The sequence below is a fragment of the Pseudorca crassidens genome, chromosome 11, assembly GCF_039906515.1.
Source record: "Pseudorca crassidens isolate mPseCra1 chromosome 11, mPseCra1.hap1, whole genome shotgun sequence".
Lineage (NCBI taxonomy): Eukaryota > Metazoa > Chordata > Mammalia > Artiodactyla > Delphinidae > Pseudorca > Pseudorca crassidens.
This window is the reverse complement of record NC_090306.1, coordinates 53,261,892-53,284,764: the sequence shown is the minus strand read 5'-3', so window position 1 is coordinate 53,284,764 and position 22,873 is coordinate 53,261,892. Positions and strand designations below refer to the sequence as shown.

The window sequence follows — 22,873 nt, the reverse complement described above, 5'->3', positions numbered from 1 at the left end:
CATCATGAAGAAGCCAGGAGAATTTTAGAGCATGAGATTGGCACTGCCCAGGCTTTCAGGGCAGAACTTATATGTGGCTGCCCTAGGAGCACTCCCTGGCTCCGGGAAGACTCTGAATACATTAGCCCTTATAACTGAACCTCGCCACTTCTAGAGCCTCATTTTGAAAATGAATATAAACGGATGTATTATTTATTCCAGGTTGGGAGAGGTCAGAAACTTAGCATGGAGGCATTCTAAACCTACTGTGCAGACCTAAGAAAATGGATTCCACACAGCTGAACAAAATCATCATGAGAAGGAATCCCTACATTTTCTTTTTTTAAAAAAAATCAGTCTTTCTGCGCAGTTGCTATACATAAATGATCTTTAGACTCTAAAGCCCCTATCCCCCAAAGCATTCTGAGTAAAAAGTTGGGCACATAAAGCTGGAGCTGTCTGCCCATAGGGTCCCTTAAGAATTGATCTTAGTGTAAGGAAGCAAGATAATGTCATACATCCTTTAAATATATCAAAGTCAAATATGCTTTGAGAGAGGTAGACAGGATTCACTGAAGTTTATTAGGGCAAAAACTTAACTGTAAAATGCTTTCTGTGCTTCAGTTGTTTTATCTGTGAATTAGGGTAATTGCAGGACCCTCACAGGATTGGAATGAGGGTTAATGAGTTAATATTTGTAGTGCTTACAATAGGGCCTAGATCAGAGGCAAAATAAAATGTCTTAGCTTTCAAATATAGCTATATATGAACTTTTTCATGGCCGTCCTGTCATCGGGACTACTGTGGCCTTTTATAAAATGTCTCAATTCCATTTGCTTATGCAAAGAGATTGGAGATATGCAGGCATATCCTTTTTGCTGACCTGCGTTGTTCACTCTACAAATGAATGCCTTTCCCCAGATTTTTACCGGGGAAGAAAAAGCATTAGGCATATGAATATGGAAACCTTATATGTTTTATGTAAATGAACACTTTTTACCCCTTATTCTATACATTAAACTGTTGTAGAGTTGACAGATTTTGGCAATTTTGTTTAATATCTCTATTTGTATTCCAGTTTCCATGTGACTCCTTTATCATAAGATCTCAATTTTACAATCTTAAAGTTGTTTTGGGGGCATGCTACTTCTCTGTGGCTGATGAGTGCAATCCCATGTCGAAATTTAAATGTGAACCTTCCTTGAGATCCACATAAACCAGACAGAACTTTATTTAATATCCAGTTCTGTAATAGCTTATATATGCAAGCTTGGTTTTTGCTACTTTGAGATTTTAAGGACAAATTAAGACAGGGAGAATTTTTTAATGAAAGACTCCAACCCATATGTATTTAGGTCTCGGTCATTCCACATTTCTTCTTCTTCTTCTTTTTTTTTTTTTTTTTTTTTTTAACCCAAACCAGAATATTCTCCTCCTGCACTGTACATCAGGCAGCCAGCCTTGGCTTTGGGAGAGCCATCTCCTTTGACTGTTCGTATGACCGTTAGTGATCACCAGTGGCTTGGCCGACTTTATTAATTTCATTTCATTTGTGACCTTAGACTTTCTATCAGGATAAATCATCTTGAAATGTAAGGCTTCCAAACCTCCTCTCATATAACCTGACAAAGTTTTCTTTTCCCCCCTAAGGGCAAGAAAGAGGAGAGATTATTCAGTTTTTTAAAGGATGTATATTGAACACTGAAAATCCTCATTTTGATAACTTGCTTTCACATACTGAGAGTTCTAAACATTTAAAGAATTAATTCATATAAAATTTTTCTAGGTAGATGACTTTACATTCCTCTTCTGGAATGTGACTTCTCATTTCATGCATGAGTATTTTGCCTTTCCATATTCTGCTGATGGGAGTGGAAATTGGAAAAACTACTTCGAAAAAGGATTTGACCCAGCAATTTCACTCCTAGGTATATACCTAACAAAGTGTTTACCGCTGTTTACACCAAAGGACAAGAATGTGCATAGCAGCACTGTTTGTAAGAGCCCAAGCTGGAAACTATCCAAGTGCCATGGAGAGTAGAATGGATAAATAAACTGTTCACACAATAAATGCTGGAGAGGGTGTGGAGAGAAGGGAACCCTCTTGCACTGTTGGTGGGAATGTCAATTGATACAGCCACTACAGAGAACAGTATGGAGGTTCCTTAAAAAACTAAAAATAGAACTACCATATGACCCAGCAATCCCACTCCTGGGGATATATCCGGAAAAGATGAAAACTCTAATTCAAAAAAAGATACATGCACCCCAGAGTTCATACCAGCACTATTCCAGTAGCCAAGACACGGAAGCAACCTAAGTGCCCATCGACAAATGAATGGATTAAGAAGACGTGGTACATATATACAATGGATATCACGCAGCCATAAGAAAGAATGAAATAATGCCATTTGTAGCAACATGGATGGACCTAGAGATTATCATACTAAGTGAAGTAAATCAGGCAGAGAAAGAAAATATCACTTATATGTGAAATCTAAAAAAAGACACAAATAGACTTATTTACAAAACAGATTCACAGACATAGAAAACAAACTTATGGTTACCAAAGGGGAAGTGGGGGAGAGGGATAAATCAGGAATTTGAGATTAACATATATATACTACTATATATAAAATAGATAAACAACAAGGTCCTGTACAGCACAGGGAACTATATTCAATATCTTGTAATAACCTATAATGGAAAAGATTCTGAAAAAAAAATTTTATATATATATATACATATATATATATGTGTGTGTGTGTATATATATATATATATATATATATGTATATATATATAACTTGTGGGCTTCCCTGGTGGTGCAGTGGTTGAGAATCTGCCTGCCAATGCAGGGGACACGGGTTCGAGCCCTGGTCTGGGAAGATCCCACATGCCGCGGAGCAACTAAGCCCGTGTGCCGCAACTACTGAGCCTGCGTGTCTGGAGCTTGTGCTCCACAACAAGAGAGACTGCGACAGTGAGAGGCCCGCGCACTGCGATGAAGAGTGGCCCCCGCTCGCCGCAACTAGAGAAAGCCCTCGCACAGAAACGAAGACCCAACACAGCCAAAAATTAAAAAAACAAAACAAAACTTATAAGCATAACAAATAAGATTAGACATCAAAAAAAAACTGAATCACTTTGGTGTACACCTGAAACACTGTAAATCAACTATACTTCAATAAAAAAATTAAAAAAAATTTTAAAAACAATGAAAAGAAGATCCTTTTCAGGTTCGCTCTGACCCCACTCTTTGTTCCTTACCCCTGAATGTAGCTCCATTTCCACCCATTCTGCCTTCCTCATTCTCCCCTGCTAATGCGTGAGCTCTAAGCGGAGGGGTCTCTTTTTTATATTTTGAATCCCTAACCCCTGGTGCCTACACCTGCAGGAGCTCATGTGTTAGTTGTGTGAATTCCATTGGTTGGATACCCCAAAACCTGGGATAATCCCCTTATTGGCTGGCACTACTCATTGGCAAGCTGACCACAAAGGAGCAGAAGGAAAATTTATTAGAAGGAGGAAGCATTTTGTGTTCCCCAGCAGGCAATTTTGAGGAACCTTGGGAAGCACCGTCTCAGTGTCTGCAGGAAGCCTGGTACTCAGCCTCCTCCCAAGCCCAGTACATACGTATCCCTCCCTGGGATCTGGGTTCCTGCTTCTACTCCCTGTTTTCTCCCCGCCTTGCATCCCCAAGGTGCTCAAAGCTCTCCCCTAGCCCAGGATGGTGGGGCTCACGTCCATGTACTCTGGAGCGACACAGACCTGGGTTCGGGGACGCACTCTGCTCTACTGAGAGGCTTCCTGGAAGGTCCCAGAAGGCCTCTCTTCCTCTGGCTTGTCCCCTCCTAGGACGGCTCAATCCCTCTGTGACTCAGAGGGTCTTAACTGGGATGGGACAGTTGTGTGTCTTCACAGTGCTGTGCTCACCTCCATCCCCTTCCCTTGAAGCTGGTTTCTGCCCAGAACTAGAGAGGAGAGCAGCCGGAAGAAGATGCTCAATCCTCCCGCCCCATCTCTGGTGTCCTGGCATTTCTTGACACAGCAGGTTACTCCAGCATCCTTTCTCTAGAGAAGATGCCTCTTCTTGTTCCTAGCCAGATGTAACCATGTCTGCAAATGTATTCTTATTAGCTGCCCAGACACTTAAGTGTCAAGGATATGTCCTACCCTCTTTTTTTTTTCTTTAGCAAACCTGTACTCTCCAGAGTCCTTAAAAGACTCTTGACCACCTGCCTTTGGTTTTGCGTGGGCAGTGGTCACCAGGCCTTGCCTCCCAGGTACCATTTGTGGTGCACACCCGAACTCCGGGTGTACCTCCACCCCTCTCCCTTCAGTTAGGAGCATTCAGTTATGCTTCCTTGAAGGAAAGCCTCAAAATTCAGGATAAAAATGAAGGTACAAAAAGAGGTCCAGTTTTTTGTTTTTTTTACATGCGGCGGGCCAGCACACTTTAAATTGGGTTTTAGTATAAAGCACATTTCTAGGTTTCTGGTTGGCATGCTTACTCAGTAGAGGAGAGACATAATATAATTTAGTTCTTAGGATTGTAAAATATCATGGGGTTTTCAATGGTATGTCTGCACCCACGTGCTTGTTGTTTTACAGGAAGGTATCTGTGAAATGATAAAAAGTTAACTAAATCCAAAATATGTAATGCGTGTCCAAGATTGTTTTTATGTGCCGTGGACCTAAGTTTTATCTTTTTCTAAAGATTGAAAGCTATGTTGTATTATTTTGTAAAGTTTCAATGATCACAAAAGGTGATTGTGTAAAGCAGGTCAGAATGTTCTGTATTCATTCTTCCAGCAAATACTTATTTAGAGCCTTTACTGTGATCAGTGCTATGCTAGGCTCTAAAGTGTAACTGAGGTTTTAAAAATAATGAACATATTTAAGTGTAGCTGGTATTACTTGTGTCATCACGCAGATGTTTCTAACATACATATATCCAAATAGCATCATCAAAGAGAAAAAGCTAAAATATATCCAAGCATAGCAGATAAATAAGGAGGGTGTAGGAGAGTGTCCAGAATTTTCATTTTGCAGGTGGACATGGGACCTTAGATGTGTGCTTGCTCCCATTTTGGATATTGATCCCATTAAGGTCCACATTTTTAATAGGCCAGCATCCCTAGGAGATGTGCCTTGGAAAGGGGCAGTCGTCATGTACACATGTTTATGAGCTGCCCAGGTATGAGCAATGGAGTAAAATATGCCAGAATTGTCCATGAATCCTACAAGTTTGGGGTCAGAAAATCATTGGATTTTATTGCTGAAAGGAACCTAACAAATTCCAGCTCCCACGTTTTGCAGACTCTAAAATTTGTGTGTGTTGCTTACACTGTATTATAAGTAAAATCGCTTTCGAGGCTCAAGATTCCAAAATGCTGACTTGAGCGATGCTTCCAGCAGGGCAGGCCAGCACTAGTGAAGTAACGCTAACCGGTCCATGTTATTTGAATGCTGGGCAGATCCTAAGAAATGTTTGAGTCCCCAGGTTGCTGGGCCACTCTGCTTCTGAGAACAAAATATCTGTGCTGGCCCATTGGGAAGCCGTGTGCTTCAGCATCCCCTGCATGGGAGCCAAGCCTCTGCCTGGGGTGGCCCTTTCCAATGATTTTAGCATTCCCTCAAACTACTGGAGTAAGAAGGGGCAGTTAAGCTCCTTTCAATAATTTTTTAAGACATAGTTTAATAACTGGGTTCTCAAAAAATAACAAATTTTAGAGTATTTTTAAAATGAAAGTAATCCATGTTCAATGGTAGAAATATTCATGAATGTAGATAAATTAAAAAGAAAACCATCAGATAATACTGTATAATATTTTCATGACTTTGAGTGTATGTACATATATAAACATGTATACATATAACACCATGTTATGGACTGAATGTATGTATCTCTCCCCTCACATTCGTATGTTGAAGCCCTAACTCCAATGTACTGAATTTGGAGATAGGGCCTTTACAGAAGTAATTAAGGTTAAATGAGGTCATAAGAATGGGCCCTGATTTGATAGGATTAGTTTCCTGATAAGAAGAGTTACCAGAAAGCTCGATTTCTCTCTCCACGAGAGCACAGAGGAAAGGCCTTGTGAGATGCAGCAAGAAGGCAGCAGTCTGCAAGCTGAGAAGAGAGCCTTCACCAGGCAGTGAATCTGCTGGCATCTTGATCTTAGACTTCCCAGACTCCAGGCTATGAGAAATAATTTTTTGTTGTTTTAAATCCCTCATTCTGTGGTATTTTGATATGACAGCCTGAGCTAAGATAGACTATGCAAACTTTCATGAGTATTACACAAAAAGATACACTAATAAGTGTGTCTTTTCCTCAGAAAACCAACAAGTATGTGTCCCATTATATTTTAGCATCTCATTTTTCGTTCATCAGCCACCTATTTGTTCTATTTGTATTTAGTTCTTGAGTTTTTTTGTTGTTGCTGTTGTTTTTTTAACATCAATAACTCCATCAGGTCTGACAAATACAACAGGAGTGAGTATTGAAAATGTTGGTAAGAAGGAAACCTACAACTAGGATGCAGATGGTGATTTTTTTTTTAACATCTTTATTGGAGTATAATTGCTCTAAAATGGTGTGTTAGTTTCTGCTTTATAACAAAGTGAATCAGTTATACATACACATATTCCCCATACCTCTTCCCTCTTGCATCTCCCTCCCTCCCACCCTCCCCATCCCACCCCTCTAGGTGGTCACAAAGCACTGAGCTGATCTCCCTGTGCTATGCGGCTGCTTCCCAGTAGCTGTCTATTTTACATTTGGTAGTGTATAGATGTCCATGCCACTCTCTCACTTTGTCCCAGCTTACCCTTCCCCATCCCTGTATCCTCAAGTCCATTCTCTAGTAGGGCTGTGTCTTTATTCCCATCTTGCCCCAGGTTCTTCATGACAATTTTTTTTTTCTTTTTCTTTTTCTAGGTTCCATATATAGGTGTTAGCATACGGTATTTGTTTTTCTCTTTCTGACTTACTTCACTCTGTATGACAGACTCTAGGTCCATCCACCTCACTACAAATAACTCAGTTTCGTTTCTTTTTATGGGTGAGTAATATTCCATTGTATATATGTGCCACATCTTCTTTATCCATTCATCCGATGATGGGCACTTAGGTTGTTTCCATCTCTGGGCTATTGTAAATAGAGCTGCAGTGAACATTGTGGTACATGACTCTTTTTGAATTATGGTTTTCTCAGGGTATATACCCAGTAGTGGGATTGCTGGATCGTATGGTAGTTCTATTTTTAGTTTTCTAAGGAAACTCCATACTGTTCTCCATAGCGGCTGTATCAGTTTACATTCCCACCAACAGTGCAAGAGGGTTACCTTTTCTCCACACCCTCGCCAGCATTTATTGTTTGTAAATTCTTTGATGATGGCCATTCTGACTGATGTGAGATGATATCTCATTGTAGTTTTGGTTTGCATTTCTCTAATGATTAGTGATGTTGAGCATTCTTTCATTTGTTTGTTGGCATTTGTATATCTTCTTTGGAGAAATGTCTGTTTTGGTCTTCTGCCCATTTTTGGATTGGGTTGTTTAGTTTTTTGATATTGAGCCGCATGAGCTGCTTGTAAATTTTGGAGGTTAATCCTTTGTCAGTTGCTTCATTTGCAAATATTTTCTCCCATTCTGAGGGTTGTTTTTTTGTCTTGTTTATGGTTTCCTTTGCTGTGCAAAAGCTCTTAAGTTTAATTAAGTCCCTTTTGTTTATTTTTGTTTTTATTTCCATTTCTCTAGGAGGTGGGTCAAAAAGAATCTTGCTGTGATTTATGTTATAGAGGGTACTGCCTATGTTTTCCTCTAAGAGTTTGATAGTGTCTGGCCTTACATTTAGGTCTTTAATCCATTTTGAGTTTATTTTTGTGTATGGTGATAGGGAGTGTTCTAATTTCATTCTTTTACATGTAGCTGTCCAGTTTTCCCAGCTCCACTTATCGAAGAGGCTGTCTTTTCTCCATTGTATATTCTTGCCTCCCTTATCAAAGATAAGGTGACCATATGTGTGTGGGTTTATCTCTGGGCTTTCTATCCTGTTCCGTTGATCTGTATTTCTGTTTTTGTGCCAGTACCATACTGTCTTGATTACTGTAGCTTTGTAGTATAGTCTGAAGTCAGGAACTCTGATTCCTCCAGCTCCATTTTCTTTCTCAAGATTGCTTTGGCTATTCGGGGTCTTTTGTGTTTCCATACAAATTGTGAACTTTTTTGTCCTAGTTCTGTGAAAAATGCCAGTGGTAGTTTGATAGGGATTGCATTGAATCTGTAGGTTGCTTTGGGTACTATAGTCATTTTCACAATGTTGATTCTTCCAATCCAAGAACATGGTATATTTCTCCCTCTGTTTGTATCATCTTTAATTTCTTTCATCAGTGTCTTGTAGTTTTCTGCATACAGGTCTTTTGTCTCCTGAGGTAGGTTTATTACTAGATATTTTATTCTTTTTGTTGCGGTGGTAAATGCGAGTGTTTTCTTAATTTCGCTTTCAGATTTTTCATCATTAGTGTATAGGAATGCAAAAGATTTCTGTGAATTAATTTTGTATCCTGCTACTTTACCACAGATGGTGACTTTAAAGCAGTGTAAAAATATGTCATGGCGGGATATGTCCTAGGTACACATGGAATACACATGCATTCTGTGGTGGGCCTGATTGTAATGGAAAATGTGTCATGTAAGATGTGAAATGTGCTGTAGCGACCAGCCAGAGGAAGAAAAATACCACAAAGAGAGAGAAATCCAAGGATGTGACATCTGTATCAATGGGGGATGAATATCACAGTAATTCCTCAGAGCTAGGGCACGCTTTTTCCTCTTACCTTTTGACATACTTGAAGTTGGGATATTTTACAGTTGATTGTTGCTGTCAGCCAGGTGGCAGGCATGACATGGCTGTCATCTCCTAAGCATGAGCAAACATCAAAAGAGCAGCACCAGAACTTCAGGACTGGCATCCAGCAGCTTGAAGGAAAACCCTGCAGACAGAAGTGAAGCACTTTTTGGATGCAACTAGTCGTGCAGAGGGGCTTGGGGAGGAGTGACCAGACTTGCTCAGCCACATTCCCAAAGTGGGAGTCAGAAGCAAGCGGGCTCTGGAAGGTTGCAAAGCTGGCTTCTGTCTTGCATTTCTTCTGTGGGTTGCTTAAGAAATGCTGCATGATCAACGCACCCCTGAAACACAGCCCGCTCTTGTGTGGAAAATCACGAACACGGGATGATTCAGAGTTGGAAAGCAATGAGTGCCATTGGATTCTAAATGTGAAAACGTTTTGGAACAATCTTAACCGATTCACTTCACTTATATATTCCTTCCTAAATATGCACAATAGTGATAGATAATAGAATTTTGTCTACATCTAAAGGAGTTCTTTCAAAAATAATAAATTAAAAGTTTGAAGTGGGAAAGAAAGCACCGTGCATCGTTTAATTGGCACCTTTTTTTGCCCTTCCTTAGAGGTAACAAAATAATGCCGCATCTAATAAAGGGCATCTTAGAACTGATGAAATACGGTAGCCTGTTGTTACAAGCGGGGAAGCAGGAGTTTTGTTGAGACCCTGAAAAGCTCTGCATGTGAAGGGGCAACGGGTGTCACAGGTGACACATGGTTCCAGGCCCCTTTGAGGCTGCCCATCCCCAGAAGGAGGGGCGAGGTGGCCCCTGCAGACAGCAAGCTGCTGGGGAGTTCCCAGCTACCCTGCAGACTTCTCCTGGTACAACTGCCCAGGCAAATGTATTCCAGGAGAAAGGGCACGAGGGTACAAAATGTACTTAGGAATGGCCTTTGCATCCTAACCTATGTGTTATGTAATGTATATGTGTACCTATGTTTATACACATGCATACTCATTTATGTATACATGTATGTCCTATATAGATCTGTGTATATATATGACACGATTCACGTAAGCTCATACACTTGCACACTCACAGACGCATTGTTTGATATGCAGTTTCTCACAAATAGATCAGCTCTTTCTGTGTAATTACATATTCTGTATGACACCTTTGTATGTGATTGCACAGAATTCTTTTGTGTGGATTTATGCTGGTGTAATCACTCGTATCATTAAATGATTTCTTCTCGCTGCTTGAGGAGCATCGTCATGGCCAGGTTGTGTGCAGATCTGTAACATTTTGTTAACTGGATCGTCATGGGTGCCTGTCTGTGGTTCACACTTGGCATGGATCACAGGCCTGTTGTTGCCCACTTACTGTGTTTCGTAAATGTGTGCAGGTTAAAGGGCCAACATAAGGGTTAAGATGGGGGTTATGGGTTTGATATGAAGCTTCAGCTCTAGAACCACCCATTCCTGGCTGATAGCCTTGGGCTAGGTGTCTTAACCTCTCTGGACCTTAGTTTCCTCCTTTGTAAATTGAGTCTATGACATGTGCTTTGTAGGATTGTTGAGGTAATAACATAAGGTGTATCGAGTGCCTGACACATGGTAACCCCTAAATCAGTGTCACTCCAGCTTGGAGGGCGGGGTGGGGGGGTAGACAAAAACGCCATGTTAATTCAGTCCCAAAGTTCTGAGAGATGATCGAGGGTACATAAAAATGCTGCTGTTATTGACTGTTAATGCCTCTGGTCCTTAGTTTTCACGGGTGGACCAAAATAAAGGCGAGGAATAGAATGGTATCTACTCTGTAAGTACGTCTGGCTTTGTGGGCATGACTTGTGCAGTTGCCCAGGGCCCTGCACTTGGTTTAATGCTCTGCTGTCACCTTCTTGGAATTTTTAATTTTGAATAGAGGCTCAATATTTTCCTTGTGCCCTGGGCCCCACAGATTAGGTAGCCAGTCCCGCCCATAAGGTTGGCGTGGGTGTGCAATGAGAGCTCAAGAAATACGTACTGTAGTACTCAGGATGTAATAGGGCTCCATGATTACTAGAGGGCTAAATTATTTTCTTTTTACGAGCAGAGACAGTCATGATAAGTGCACTGTAGATGTCATTTCCTTTCATTGTTAGAACAGTATGAGATAAATCTTCAGTTAATCTCGATGTACAGGTAAAGAGACGGAGGCCCAAGCACTTAAATCACCCACTAAAATCACACAGCTTAGAAATTCAGAGCTTGATTCAAACCCAAAGTTTCTCCCAAAGCCTACCCCATTGACCTGCGCTATGAATATTAGTTCCCTCCCTCCCCCTCCCTCCCCCCTCCCTCCCCCTCCCTCCCCCCTCCCTCCCTCCCTCCCCCCCTCCCTCCCCAAGGAACTTCTCTGTAAAACCCAGTGTTTAAGTGTCTTTGATACCCATAGGCAGCCCAAGCCTCATCCCCAGCAGAGGTTTCAGGGCCCCTCGAAGATGATCCAGAATTCCCCTCCGACCTGGAACCTGCTGGTTTCAGCAGACAGAACAGCCCCTCTTCTCATTCTCAGTCCTGTCCCATCCTGTCCCCAAAGCCTGCCCAGCATCACTGGCTCGGAGTTCTTAGCTGGTCCAATCTGACAGCCTGGGGACAGTTCAGCTTGATGCGCTTAGCTTCTGACGGCTACCATCCAGCTGAGACCTCCAGACCACCATGAGAATCAGTGGGAGATCTGCCAGCGTCAGGTCCTGGGGGAAAGAGGCTGTGGGAGATGCCTTTTTTCAGGAGACCGAGGATATGGCCATCTGTCCTATGGCAGGGAGCCCTGGCTGTCCTACGGTGCCAGGCCGTGATTTGCTCCACCCACTCTTTTCCCTGCCAGAAAGAGAAGAGAGAGAGAGAAGATCCATTCCAGTACACTGCTAATAAGCAGGTATACGGCTTGGTGTGGGACGGCTCCGGGGCAGGTCTGCTTACAGTGTGTGGCCTCTGAGCAGGGAAGTCCATACCTGAGCATTTCATCTCTTGGGTAACTGGATTTGAATTTTGAGTGTGACAATGTGACTGTTTGTTGTTTCAAAGCAATTCCCTAAGTGGCTGTTTGCTCAAGACTTTTGTAGTGTGAACAGAGATTTGGGGGAGGGGAAGAAGCCATCTGTTCTGGAACAGTCTTCCAATTACATGATCAAATTACTGCAGAGCAAAATGGAGGGAGTCCAACAGAAAGTTCCTGTCTGGTGCATCCAGTCCCAACCCGCTCCGCTCTCTCAGGCCATTGTGTTGACATGGAGACCCACATGCAGCTTTCAGAGGCCAGGCCCAATAACTAGGCGTACAAATAGGCCAGCAGAGAAAGCCAAGGAGGAGAGAGTCAGGGGGAGCAATCCTACCTCCTCACCGTGCCATTCAGCCCAAGTGAAACCATCTTGAATTTGAATTAAAAAGTGAACCTTTTTCTTGCTTGAGAGATACACGTCTTTGATTACCATTAGTTTTATCATCTCCAATGAAAAAGTCACATTCCTTTATAAATTAGATTCATGATTTTTATTTGTTGATATTCTATTTGTATTTAGAGTCTTCAATCTATTTATCTCCCTTAAAATTTGAGAACTGTGTTCTTGTTTCTGAAATGTGGGCTGTCTCGATTTGCAAAAACATCCTTGGGTCTTATTTTTTCCTCTAAATATGTGTGGTTTTTTTTTTTTTTTCCTTTTCTTTTCTTTTTGCTATTAGGCATTCATGCAGCCTCACTTGCTGGGAAATGAGTTCACACATTTGGAGTTTCCAAGGAGAGTACAGAGAAAGGAACTTGGGAAGAAGATGCTCTACAGGGATTTTAATATGACAGGCTGGTAAGAACACGCCTCCCTCTGCCTTGGCACTGCTGCAGCGTGTGTGAAGGAAGCGCCACTCCCGCACTTTGGATCAGGAGGTGCAGCCAGAGACCTGGGTTTGTGGGGAAGGAAAAGGGGCTACGCCCACTTCTGCTGCTTTCGCGTGGGCGCCAGTTCTCCCATCTGGGTGTTGGTTTGCTTTTCTGCTCTCTGAGGCCCTCCTTGGGGACACTAGACCCACGAAGCTGATGTAATTCCTCACTTCATACAGAGCAAGCGTTGGGGGGCCTTTAAAAACACATTAGACTTGGGTTTTTAGGTTAGGGTTACTGAAGAGGTAGCGGGGCTCAGAGGAATGAACCAGAGCTCTGTTTGGCCAGACCAGTTTAGATGTGAATCATAACTCTGACCTTTCTGAATAGGCAAAGTTGGATAAACTACTTAACCCCTATGAGTGCCATTTCCCATGAATAAAGTGAAAAGAATACTCTTTGAAGGGTGATTGTAAGCACCAGAGGTAATGAGCTGTCTTCATGATTTCATCACATTCATATCGAAATAAGAACTCGTGGCAAGGGGCATCTTATTCCCCAAACACACCGATATAGGGCACCAAAACGGTTTGTGTGTGTCAGTAGCTAACACTGACTAAGACCTCATCGGTTTCTTCCAACTGAAAAACAGATATGATGATAAAGTACTTAAATCTCATAGGGTTGGTGTAAGGATGAAATGAGAGAGCAGTGCCCGGCACAAGGAAGTGTCGGTGAAGATTTGCTCTAGGCCCTGCGATCTTGACCAGGGAGGCTCCTGCCACGCTGGAGGTCAGCAGAAGGAAACAGTGGCCTCTTTCCTCACCACGTCCCCAACACAGGTGACAAAGTCAATTCCACTATCTCTTCTTCTTTGACCGGAATAGCTATAACAGATGGTCACAGCCCAAATTCCCATGGTGATGACTTCTAGGCTGGGAATCTACTCCTAGGGTACGTACTGTCTTAAAGAGACAGTCGAGCCGCTCGGGAGGATCAGAGGCTGATCTAAGGCACGTCCGGTTGTCCTTTGCCATCTGAAGAGAAGGTCCTCACCAGTATCCTCTCTTCTTCTAGAAAAGGGTCAGCAAGTTACGGCCTGAGAGCCAAATTCCACCCCCCACCCCTTTCGTAAATAAGTTTTAAATGTACAGCCACGCTCATTTGTTTATGTTTGATCTGTCACTACCTTCACACAACAGCAGGGCAGTTGAGTGGTTGCAGCAGAGCCTAAAATATTTACCCCTGCTCTAAAACGTGATCGGATTTATCGGAAAGGGTTCACCATATTTGCGGCTCTGAGTTCTGCAGTTTTGTTGCCCCAGACTGGGTTTTCTCGCAAATTCATTTTTATTCAGTCAGCAAAGTCAGCACTCCTTACAGAAAAGTTTAAGGTGAGGGATTGTGTAATTCAGAAAACCGTGGCAGAGTTTGGTCTGGTTTTTGTAGAATTTGGAAAGATGGAAGGAAAGGCATCGCAGGGTAGGAACGCACGTGGCTGTAAACACAAACCAAAAGAGCAGATCTAAGAGACAGCGCGGGAAATGGCCAAAATTGGGGGGTGGGGGGGCGGCTGTGGGAAATTAGGCTGAGTTGGTACCGAGGGAATGTATCAGAATATGGGAAGCCAGGCAGAGACCTTAGGATCTACTGTGGGAGGCTGCACGTCACTCTTGTGTGTTTCGGCGGAGAATGAAATGATGAGAGCGATGTTGTAGGAAGCTTGCTGTAAGAGGAGTTTGAAGGAGACTGACCAGGAGAGAAAGCAGATTCAGGTACCCAGAGAAAAACTGTCACAGCAATATGTACGTGAGATCCCTAGAGCCAAATAGAGGGCTGGAAGCAGAAAGCAGAGAAGGCACGGAAATGAACAAGAAACCAGATGACTTAGGCCGAGGGATGAATGTAAGAGGTAAGTCATCCATTACTCGAATTATACTAGTGTGTAAGCCCCCTGTGGGGCAGCCCAGTGCCTCGTCCTGTGCCCGACATGTAGTCGACAGGCCGTGTTTGTTTATTGGATGAAAGGAAGAAGAGCGCGCTCCACGGAAGTTGATGGGGGGCAGGCCGACGTGTAGGTGGTCAGTGGGAAGGGTAGGAATGAAGAGAGCCTGCACACGAGCCATGGTGCGCTCGAGGCAAGGCCGTTTGTATGTTTTTTCTATGCCAAAAAGGCAAATGAGATCTCAGCAGTCAAAACCAACTTGGTAAACAAATGGCTAAAGGTTACCCCTTTTTACAGTTTTTTAAAATGCAGTTAAGTTCAGGGATTAGATTACATCCAGTGGTATACACACACAGTTACTCTCTCTTTTGCTCTCTCTCTCAGGTACGTGCACACAAACACACATTAGCAGGGTCTTCAGCGAGTAAATAGCCCATAAACGGGCTCTCTTTAATGGTACGGAACTCCACAGAAGGTACCGAATTAACTGAGAAGCCAAGACTGAGAATGGCTTCAGTCAGACATGATTTGCTCATTTGTTGCAGCAAAGTTCCCTGCATGGCTGTTGGCTCACAGCTTCGGCTGCGAGCAGAGATTGATGTACGTCTTTGTGTATTTCCTATCTGTTGTTACTTATGATTTGAAAATGATGCTTAAGGAAAAGGAGAGCTGTTTCCATCTTTGTTGGAAGAAGTTGGGAAGTTTAAAGCCAATTTAGACCACTGCCTATGTAAACCCCACCCCCCCACACACACACCCCTCCCAACTTTAATGAGTTCTTTTAAAAAATGTGTTTTTTTTTGTTTGTTTCTTTGGTTTTTTGCGGTACGCGGGCCTCTCACTGTTGTGGCCTCTCCCATTGTGGAGCACAGGCTCCGGACGCGCAGGCTCAGCGGCCATGGCTCACGGGCCCAGCCGCTCCACGGCATGTGGGATGGGAATCCTCCCGGACCGGGGCACGAACCCGTGTCCCCTGCATTGGCAGGTGGACTCTCAACCACTGCGCCACCAGGGAAGCCCTAAAAAATGTTTTAACCTCTAACAGAAAACCTCAAATCTAGCAGTTATTTTTTAGGACTGAAGAAACATGGGCTCCCAATTTCCTACCTGTCTGATTTGTGTATAGAGAGAGAAGGGCTGGCAAATGGATCAGCAGGGGCCCTTTTCCCACAAAAGCCTCCAATTACTACCAAGCTCTTGGGATTGGTTGAAGGTGGACTGGTGAGTATTGGCAGTGTGTCACGCTCAAGGAGACAGATAAGTCCTTACCTCGTCCCTCCTTTACGTTTCGTGCCTTCCGAATTAGCCTTGGCCTGTGAGCTTGTGTCCCTGAAACCTTTCTAACAAATAGGGGTTCACCTATTGCCAACTGTTGAACCCTTGTAGCAAAGACCTAGTTGTGGAAATTTTTATCTGCCTGCTTGTCCCGCACTAATCGTGGGGCTAGCTGACAGTGAGTGGGAGAGCTAAGGGCCAGGCACTGTGATGAGACCTTTACATGACTCTTCATGTTGAACAATCCTAGGAACTAGGTACATTTTACAGATGAGGAAACTGAGGCACAGGGGCCGAGTTGCTCAAGGTCACACAACTAGTAAGAGGAGAAGCCAGTCTGTGACCCCAGACAGCCTCACTTCAGGCTGAACTGCCAAATGCCCAGTGATTCCTCCTCCCTTGTTACATTTTGCAGTTGAGCAAATCGAGGCTCAGAGGGGATTAAGTGGTTTACTCAGCTTCCACTAGTGCAAAAATGTCAGAATAACCCAGGTTTCTGACTTTTAGCCTGGGGCTCTTTCTGATACAATGCATCAACTTTTTTTTTCTTTTTCGGGTAAGATCAGACATAATTATTCGTTCTGAGCTGCGATGGAAGTTTAAGCAGGGGACCTCCATCTACCAGGATCAGCGTCTCCTTGACAGTCCTTTAGAGGACAAGAGGATGGAATGAGGCATTTCAGGAGCTGCTGAGGTAGTAACTTTTCTACTTCCCAGTCTGACCTGATGGACCATCGGCCAAATTAAACAGTGATGCTTCCCACTGGTCACTAAAGTCTGTGCGTGGACTGGGGCCACGTGGTGATGATGGGGAAGATCCCCAAAGAACCGAATCTCCTTTACTTAGGAAAAGCGATCGCTCTCATTAGAGCAGCACCCTGCCAGCTCTCTGCGGTGTGTCTGCAGCCGGGAGGCAGTGAAGGGGAGGGTGTGGGCTCTGGGAAGCCTCTCATAATTAAGGATGAGTCTCTTGCTTCCTGACGGGGATCCTTTCTCTCCCCCACCCTCACGCTTTCTCGGAGACGGTGGGGCAGCTTGGCAGGCCCAGGTTGCACAGAGGACGAAAGGTTATCGCCACCAGGACCTTCCTAATGAAATCCGTCTCTCACCTGGCTCCTAACCCGAACCCTTTCCCAGCCTGCTCAGGTAGTTGACACAGTGGCTTGATTCACAAAGGCATTTTCTAACAGCGCCCCCAGTGCTGAGTTGGTCCCTGACGCATCCCAGCTCTCGCTTTCTGTGCCTGGTGTCACTGGTCCTGGCGCCAGAGAGCTCTGGTCTTGGACTCAGCGCGAGCCGCTGCCCTTCCTCCCTGGCCCTTTGTGTGGAGCTGCTGTTGCAGGATGCACACTAGCTGGCGTTACGAGCAGAGCGTCCAGACCCACGGCCCTCTGAGCCGTCTCAGGCCATAATTTGCTGGCAGGCGTCCGTGTTACAGGGCTGAAACAACAGTTTCTCACAGCTGGCTTTGTGGCACCAAGTCCCTGCTCCTGTGACCGCTGGTGATTTCGCTTTCTCGTGAAGGATCTGTGTTCTTCGTGCTCTGTGTCCAGCCGCGTGGGGTGATGAGCAAGCCGGAGCCCCAGCAGGACAAGGGAGGGCGCTGTAGCTTCACCCCTGGCGTCAGGCCAGATTCTCCAGCAGCTGTTCCTGGGCTGATGGGATTTGTTGAGAGCGAGGGCCAACGACGACGAGAAGTCCATCGTGTGAATGCAAGATTGCTTCCAGATGGTTCTGGTTAAGAGGAAAGTACACCAGAATTCTTTCTTTAAGCAGAGCCTCTTTTAACATTTACAGTGGTCTTGCTTCAGGGGCAGGCTGGACCAGTAACTTAAGATTGCATGGCTTACTTAGGAAGGAGAGTACCGCCTTGGGAGATAAGCTCCCTGGATACTGCTCCCGGCTCTGCCAAGGTTCTGGGGCCTTGGGCCAATCCTAGGCCTAGGTCTCTCGTTTGATAAAATACTTTCTTTGCCCTTCACTGCCAACCTCCATGTCTGGTGGCGGGAGGGCTTTGCTCTGCTTTTCAGAGCTTCTGGGAAAGACAGATTCCATTAGGAAAATTCCAGTGATGGTAACCTTTCATTTTTATCTCTTGCAGCCCTTAACTCTTTATGATTCTAGCTTGATGACACATCAGGGTAATTGTTCCCTCTTGTCTTTCCCCTGAAACTAAGAGCAAATCAGAGGCTTTTCCCCTGGGAACAGAGTGGGGTCCACCACCATTTTCTCCTCTTAGCATTCGCTACTTTTATGAAGGCAAAGGAAAGCTTTTCTATTCTGTGTCCACTCCAGCCGAGTGGCCACTAGCCACTTGTGGCCATTTAAATGTAAATTAGTTAAAATTAAGTAAAAATTCATTTCCCAAGTCACACCAGCCACATCTCAGTTGCTCAGGAGCCGCATGTGGCTCGTGACTACTGAAGTGGACATTGCAGATATAGATTTCCATCATCACAAAAAGTCCTAGCAGATGGCAATGCAGTCTAGATAATGGAAGAATGCGGGTCTAACTGGTGAGGGACGGTGCCAGGAGCTGTCTGTAACTGAACAACCCAACAGCAAAGAGTTAAAAAAAAAAAAAAAGCTGAGCCTGGATGGGGAGAACGGAACGGTGTGGCCACGTGTTGTGGCTTCTGGCCCCGCTACAGAGTCCAAAAGTGGGGGATGGGCTTTCCTCTCCTTTTGAGATCTTCAGGGGTATAAGTCATTGTGTTTAGGGATGACGGTCTGCAGCGATCACTCACTGGCGAGCCTGCTGGCCAGCCTGAAGGAAGACCCATTCCATCTGCCCTGGTCAGTAGCACACCTCCCTCCTCCAGCCGCTCCCCGCCACCTCCTGGACCGTGCCAGCTTTCGGCGCTTTTATTCATCTTGCTTTTCCTTTCACTTCTTGAAGAGTATTCCAGACCCCGAGGATCGGAGTAAAAAGCAACTTCCCTTGCAACCCTTTCCTTTCTGTTCGGGGTGACCTTTATTCTCAGTCTGCAGCCTGGAGCCCAGCTCAGGGTTGAGCACTGCAGTCCCACAGCATTGGGCTTCTTACCAACCATCCAAACATCTTCTGGAGAGAAACTCACTGGAAGCAGCCTCCCAGCATGAGTCTGGAGCTGCTGGGTCGAGTTTCACAAATAACGTAGATACGCCTTCTGTCTTATTTTTTATTGCTCTTTTCAATGCCCTCTGACAGTGCGTTCAGGCAGGCTGACAGGGAAGGGGATAAGCAGATTGAGAAATGCCACAGAATGCTTTATGAAGCCAGCTCCAGAGCTATACCCGCATTTAATATAAATTGATTTATTGAATCAAGCACAGAAGCCCTGTTACAGAAACCCCAGGCTTTATCCTCTGGAGGACCACCTAATAAAGCAGCCCCAACGGACACTCCTCATTAGCTTTTCCACGGATCCCCAGGCAGATTTTAAAGGGACAGTGTCCCTCCTTTGGGCTGACTTTATATGTTGGCCACGCCTGTGGGTCTAATTAGCTGAGCATTATTAGTCTTACTAGGAAAGCCTGCATTGTCTAGCAGCTTGACTTTTGAGTTTTAAGGAGTAATTGGAAAATTCAAACCTCTTCCTCTTCTTGATTTTAATCACCTCTAACCCAGTCTTTGGAAATTTACCTGCAGATGGCCCTGATGCCCATCGTTGAGGCACGGAAGGAATTTTCTGGTCCCTCCTTGGTGTAAATCCTGACGTTAGTGTTGGGCCGCAGACCTCACCGAGGAGGCCTTTTCTACTCACCGGAGAAATAGCACATTTTAATTTTATAATTACTTCACGAGAAAGCAGGCCATTCCCGAGTTAAACCTGGGATTAATTTCCTCCTAGCAACTTGTATTTTCAAATTTAATGATTATGGGCCACCGTGGCTGCAGCCTGATTACTGAAAGCAATCTGGAAATCTGACTTTGTGGAGAGAAGAGGGGCTTGGGTGGCATTTCAGAGAATTTTAACCCCAAACCTCAGTAGATTGTAGTAGATGGGGATTGGCCAGAACAGGAATTACGTGCCTGAGAAGTCCCCGTGTTCCCAGCTCCGCTGGGGCCCGGGCTGAAGGCTGAGCCGGTCAGCCTCACGTCAGGAGGGTCCGCTCCCGGGCTCCCAGAGCAGCGATGATGAATGGTTATTTGCGAGGTGCATGTTCTGCATCTTTTCAAGATTTGCGGCTCTGGCTGTAGGAACAGCAGGGAGGAAAGCCGGCCCTGCTGCGTGCAGCACATCTCCCGACAGTGATAAATGACTCCTTGCTCCCCGCCCTCCTCCCTGCCGCCCTGCCCATGAGGCCAGGAGAGGCTGAGAGATCTTTGCAAATGGTTGGAAACCAAGACACGCGTTGTCGGGCCGCAGAGAGGAGAAAGAAAAGAGCTGCCCAACCAGCTCGCTCCCTGCTGGTCGTCCACTCACCCTTTACACACTCCTACGCCTCTCTCTGCTTTGATGATAAGTGTAAGTGTGTTGTTCCTAAAGTGGCCAAACTACTTCCAAGCTTTTCCTTCCTCCTCAGACCCTGTGAACAGTCACACACTTATCTGTGCCCCTTCATATACCTCCGAGAAGCGGGGTCTCTGCCGCTTCTCCGCAGTGATCATTGTTTGGGGTTGTCCAGTATATGGGAGGGAGCAACTTAGCTCTCCCAGTCACCTGGGGAAGTTTTAGGGTGTCAAGTGCTTGCCCAAATCCCTGTTAAAATAGCCAGTGTCCTTTTAGCCAAGGAACCCCAGGACCCACTTGTTTTTATATTTGACACGCCTTTACTGTACATCTGAGGCATGTTAGACATTGCCTCGTAGTTAAGAACAAGGGATGTGGAGCCAGACCGCCTGGCGGGGACGGTCCCCAGGTGTGGCTGGGACACATCGCGTTGCCTCTCTCTGTCTCAGTGTCCCCGTATGTAAATGGGGCTAATGGCCGAGCATATTAATCAGATGGCATGAGTTAGTCTGGTTCATCACATTGACCGGAGCCTGGCATGGAGTAAGTGCTGTGTGTGTCTGATAATAGAATCATTAGACGTTATGGAGGTTGGAAGGGCCAACAAGATCTGACCCTTGCCTCGGGAGGTTTACGGCCTAATAGTATGTGTTGAGATGCTTGTTTCTCAATTGTAATGAGAGGCTAAAAACCTAAAAGAAAAAGGAAGGCAGTTTAGAGAAGCAAGAGACTGAAGATCAGGGAGTGCTGGCCACTTCCGCTGGGCAGGTCTTTCCGACAGCTGCTGTGCCAACTTCTTATCTATAAGAGTCCCCCCCCAGTACAGTTGGAAACCCCTCTGTCACTGGGGGCTGCTGGGTAGGGTGTTTTTTGTGTTATTTGCTTGTGGGGGGTTTTTGTTTATTTGTTTGGGTTTTTTTTTTAAATCCATCCACAGACTTTCCATCTGTCTCTGTGCTGGACCTGATGAGGCACTGCTGCATCCCTCCTGAGCCACAGCCCAGGAGCCGGGTTTCCAAGACCCTCAGTGGCCAAAGCGTGTCCCCACGTAGGAAGGATCTTATCAGATAAGGCTGTGCTCACATCATAGAGGTGGTCAGCTGGCCCAGGAACTGGCTGGCTTTCTGGAAATTGATCAAATGATATATTTTCCATATAAATCTATTCTTAAAATCTCAGGAGTGAGGGAGGTAGATCTGTTGAAATTTGTGCATGAATAACTAAAGCAAGACAGAATATAGGGCTTACCAAAAGGGGGGTTGAAGAAAAAAGGCCCTGTGGCTGTGGAAGAGGGAGTAGTGGTTTTGAGGAGGGGAGATAGGGACTGGGGAAGACTCAGTGGAGAAGGTCGTGTTTGAACCAAAGGTCTGAAATAGGAGAGGAGTTTCAAGAGGGTTGAGGGCAGGAGGGAAGGACATTCTGAGCAGAGTATATAGCACAAGTGGAAGCCCAGGGGCATGAAAATAAGTTGTGTGTTCTGGGAATGTGGAAGCTGAAGGTAACATTCAAAATATTTTGATGGTCAGCATGGAGGAATAGGCTACATTCCGGTCCTAGAAGCCCCCCTGCTGTGCCAGGCATTAATTCTTTCTCCCTCCCTTCGTTGCTGCCTGAGGGCCCTCTCCAGCTGCAGCGAGCGGGGGCCACTCTCCGTTGCGGGGCGCAGGCTTCTCATTGCGGCGGCTTCTCTTGTTGCGGGGCACGGTTTCTAGGTGCACGGGCTTCAGGAGTTGCAGCACACGGGCTCAGTAGTTGTGGCGCCCGGGCCTATCTGCTCCGCGGCATGTGGGATCTTCCCGGATCAGGTCTCGAACCCGCGTCCCCTGCATTGGCAGGAGGATTCCCAGCCACTGAGCCACCAGGGAAGTCCGCATTAATTCTTTCTTTACTACATCATGGGGATTTTAGGGGAGAATCCAGAGCAGCAGATGGGGCAGCTGGGGACTTGGGACAGTCATTATTTGCGAGCCAGTACAGGAGTTTGTCAGTGTTTGCGACCTCCGTACTCACTTACTGGTACCTATCAACTAGATAATGTTCCTGATGGTAGCCTAACGTAAGTGAGGGAAACTTTGAATGCCATGCTGAGGATGGCAATAACTAACATAATTTTATTTTCCCACCCTTGAGAGCTCTACGCCTCTATAAAGTATGAAAACGACACACAGCAGGACAGAAATATAGGGCTGACAGTATATTTAGAAGGACATATGGTCCAATCCTCGGCCTATTTATAAGATCCTGTTTTTAAGGAAATTCCAGAGAAGTGAGTGCTAGAACACTCCGACAAATTTCCAGGTACTGGACAAGCCTGCCAAGGAAACATTTTCCTATGTCCAACCTGCACTCCTCAAGTTATAACATTTCACTCTCACCAGAGATAGATAAAGTTTTTCTTTTCCCTGCCACTCCTTCTCTGCCCACCAGGTTTCAGAGTAGGAAATCAATGCTGCTGGTTTCAAGCTGACAGTCCCATAAAGGTGCTGACTCACCGTGGCTTGAGGGCCTCTTCATCAGAGTCAGCT

General features: G+C 45.1%; 1 protein-coding gene across 4 annotated transcripts in view; it reads left to right on the top strand.

The window, feature by feature from the left end:
* PPM1H (protein phosphatase, Mg2+/Mn2+ dependent 1H) overlaps positions 1 to 22,873 on the top strand; it is a 264,421-nt gene that overhangs the window by 182,860 nt on the left and 58,688 nt on the right. For all 4 annotated transcript variants that reach the window (XM_067697206.1, XM_067697207.1, XM_067697208.1 and 1 more), the window contains exon 6: positions 12,560 to 12,678. In XM_067697206.1, coding sequence (XP_067553307.1) covers positions 12,560 to 12,678 — 119 coding nt within the window. The remainder of the gene's footprint in view (positions 1 to 12,559; positions 12,679 to 22,873) is intronic.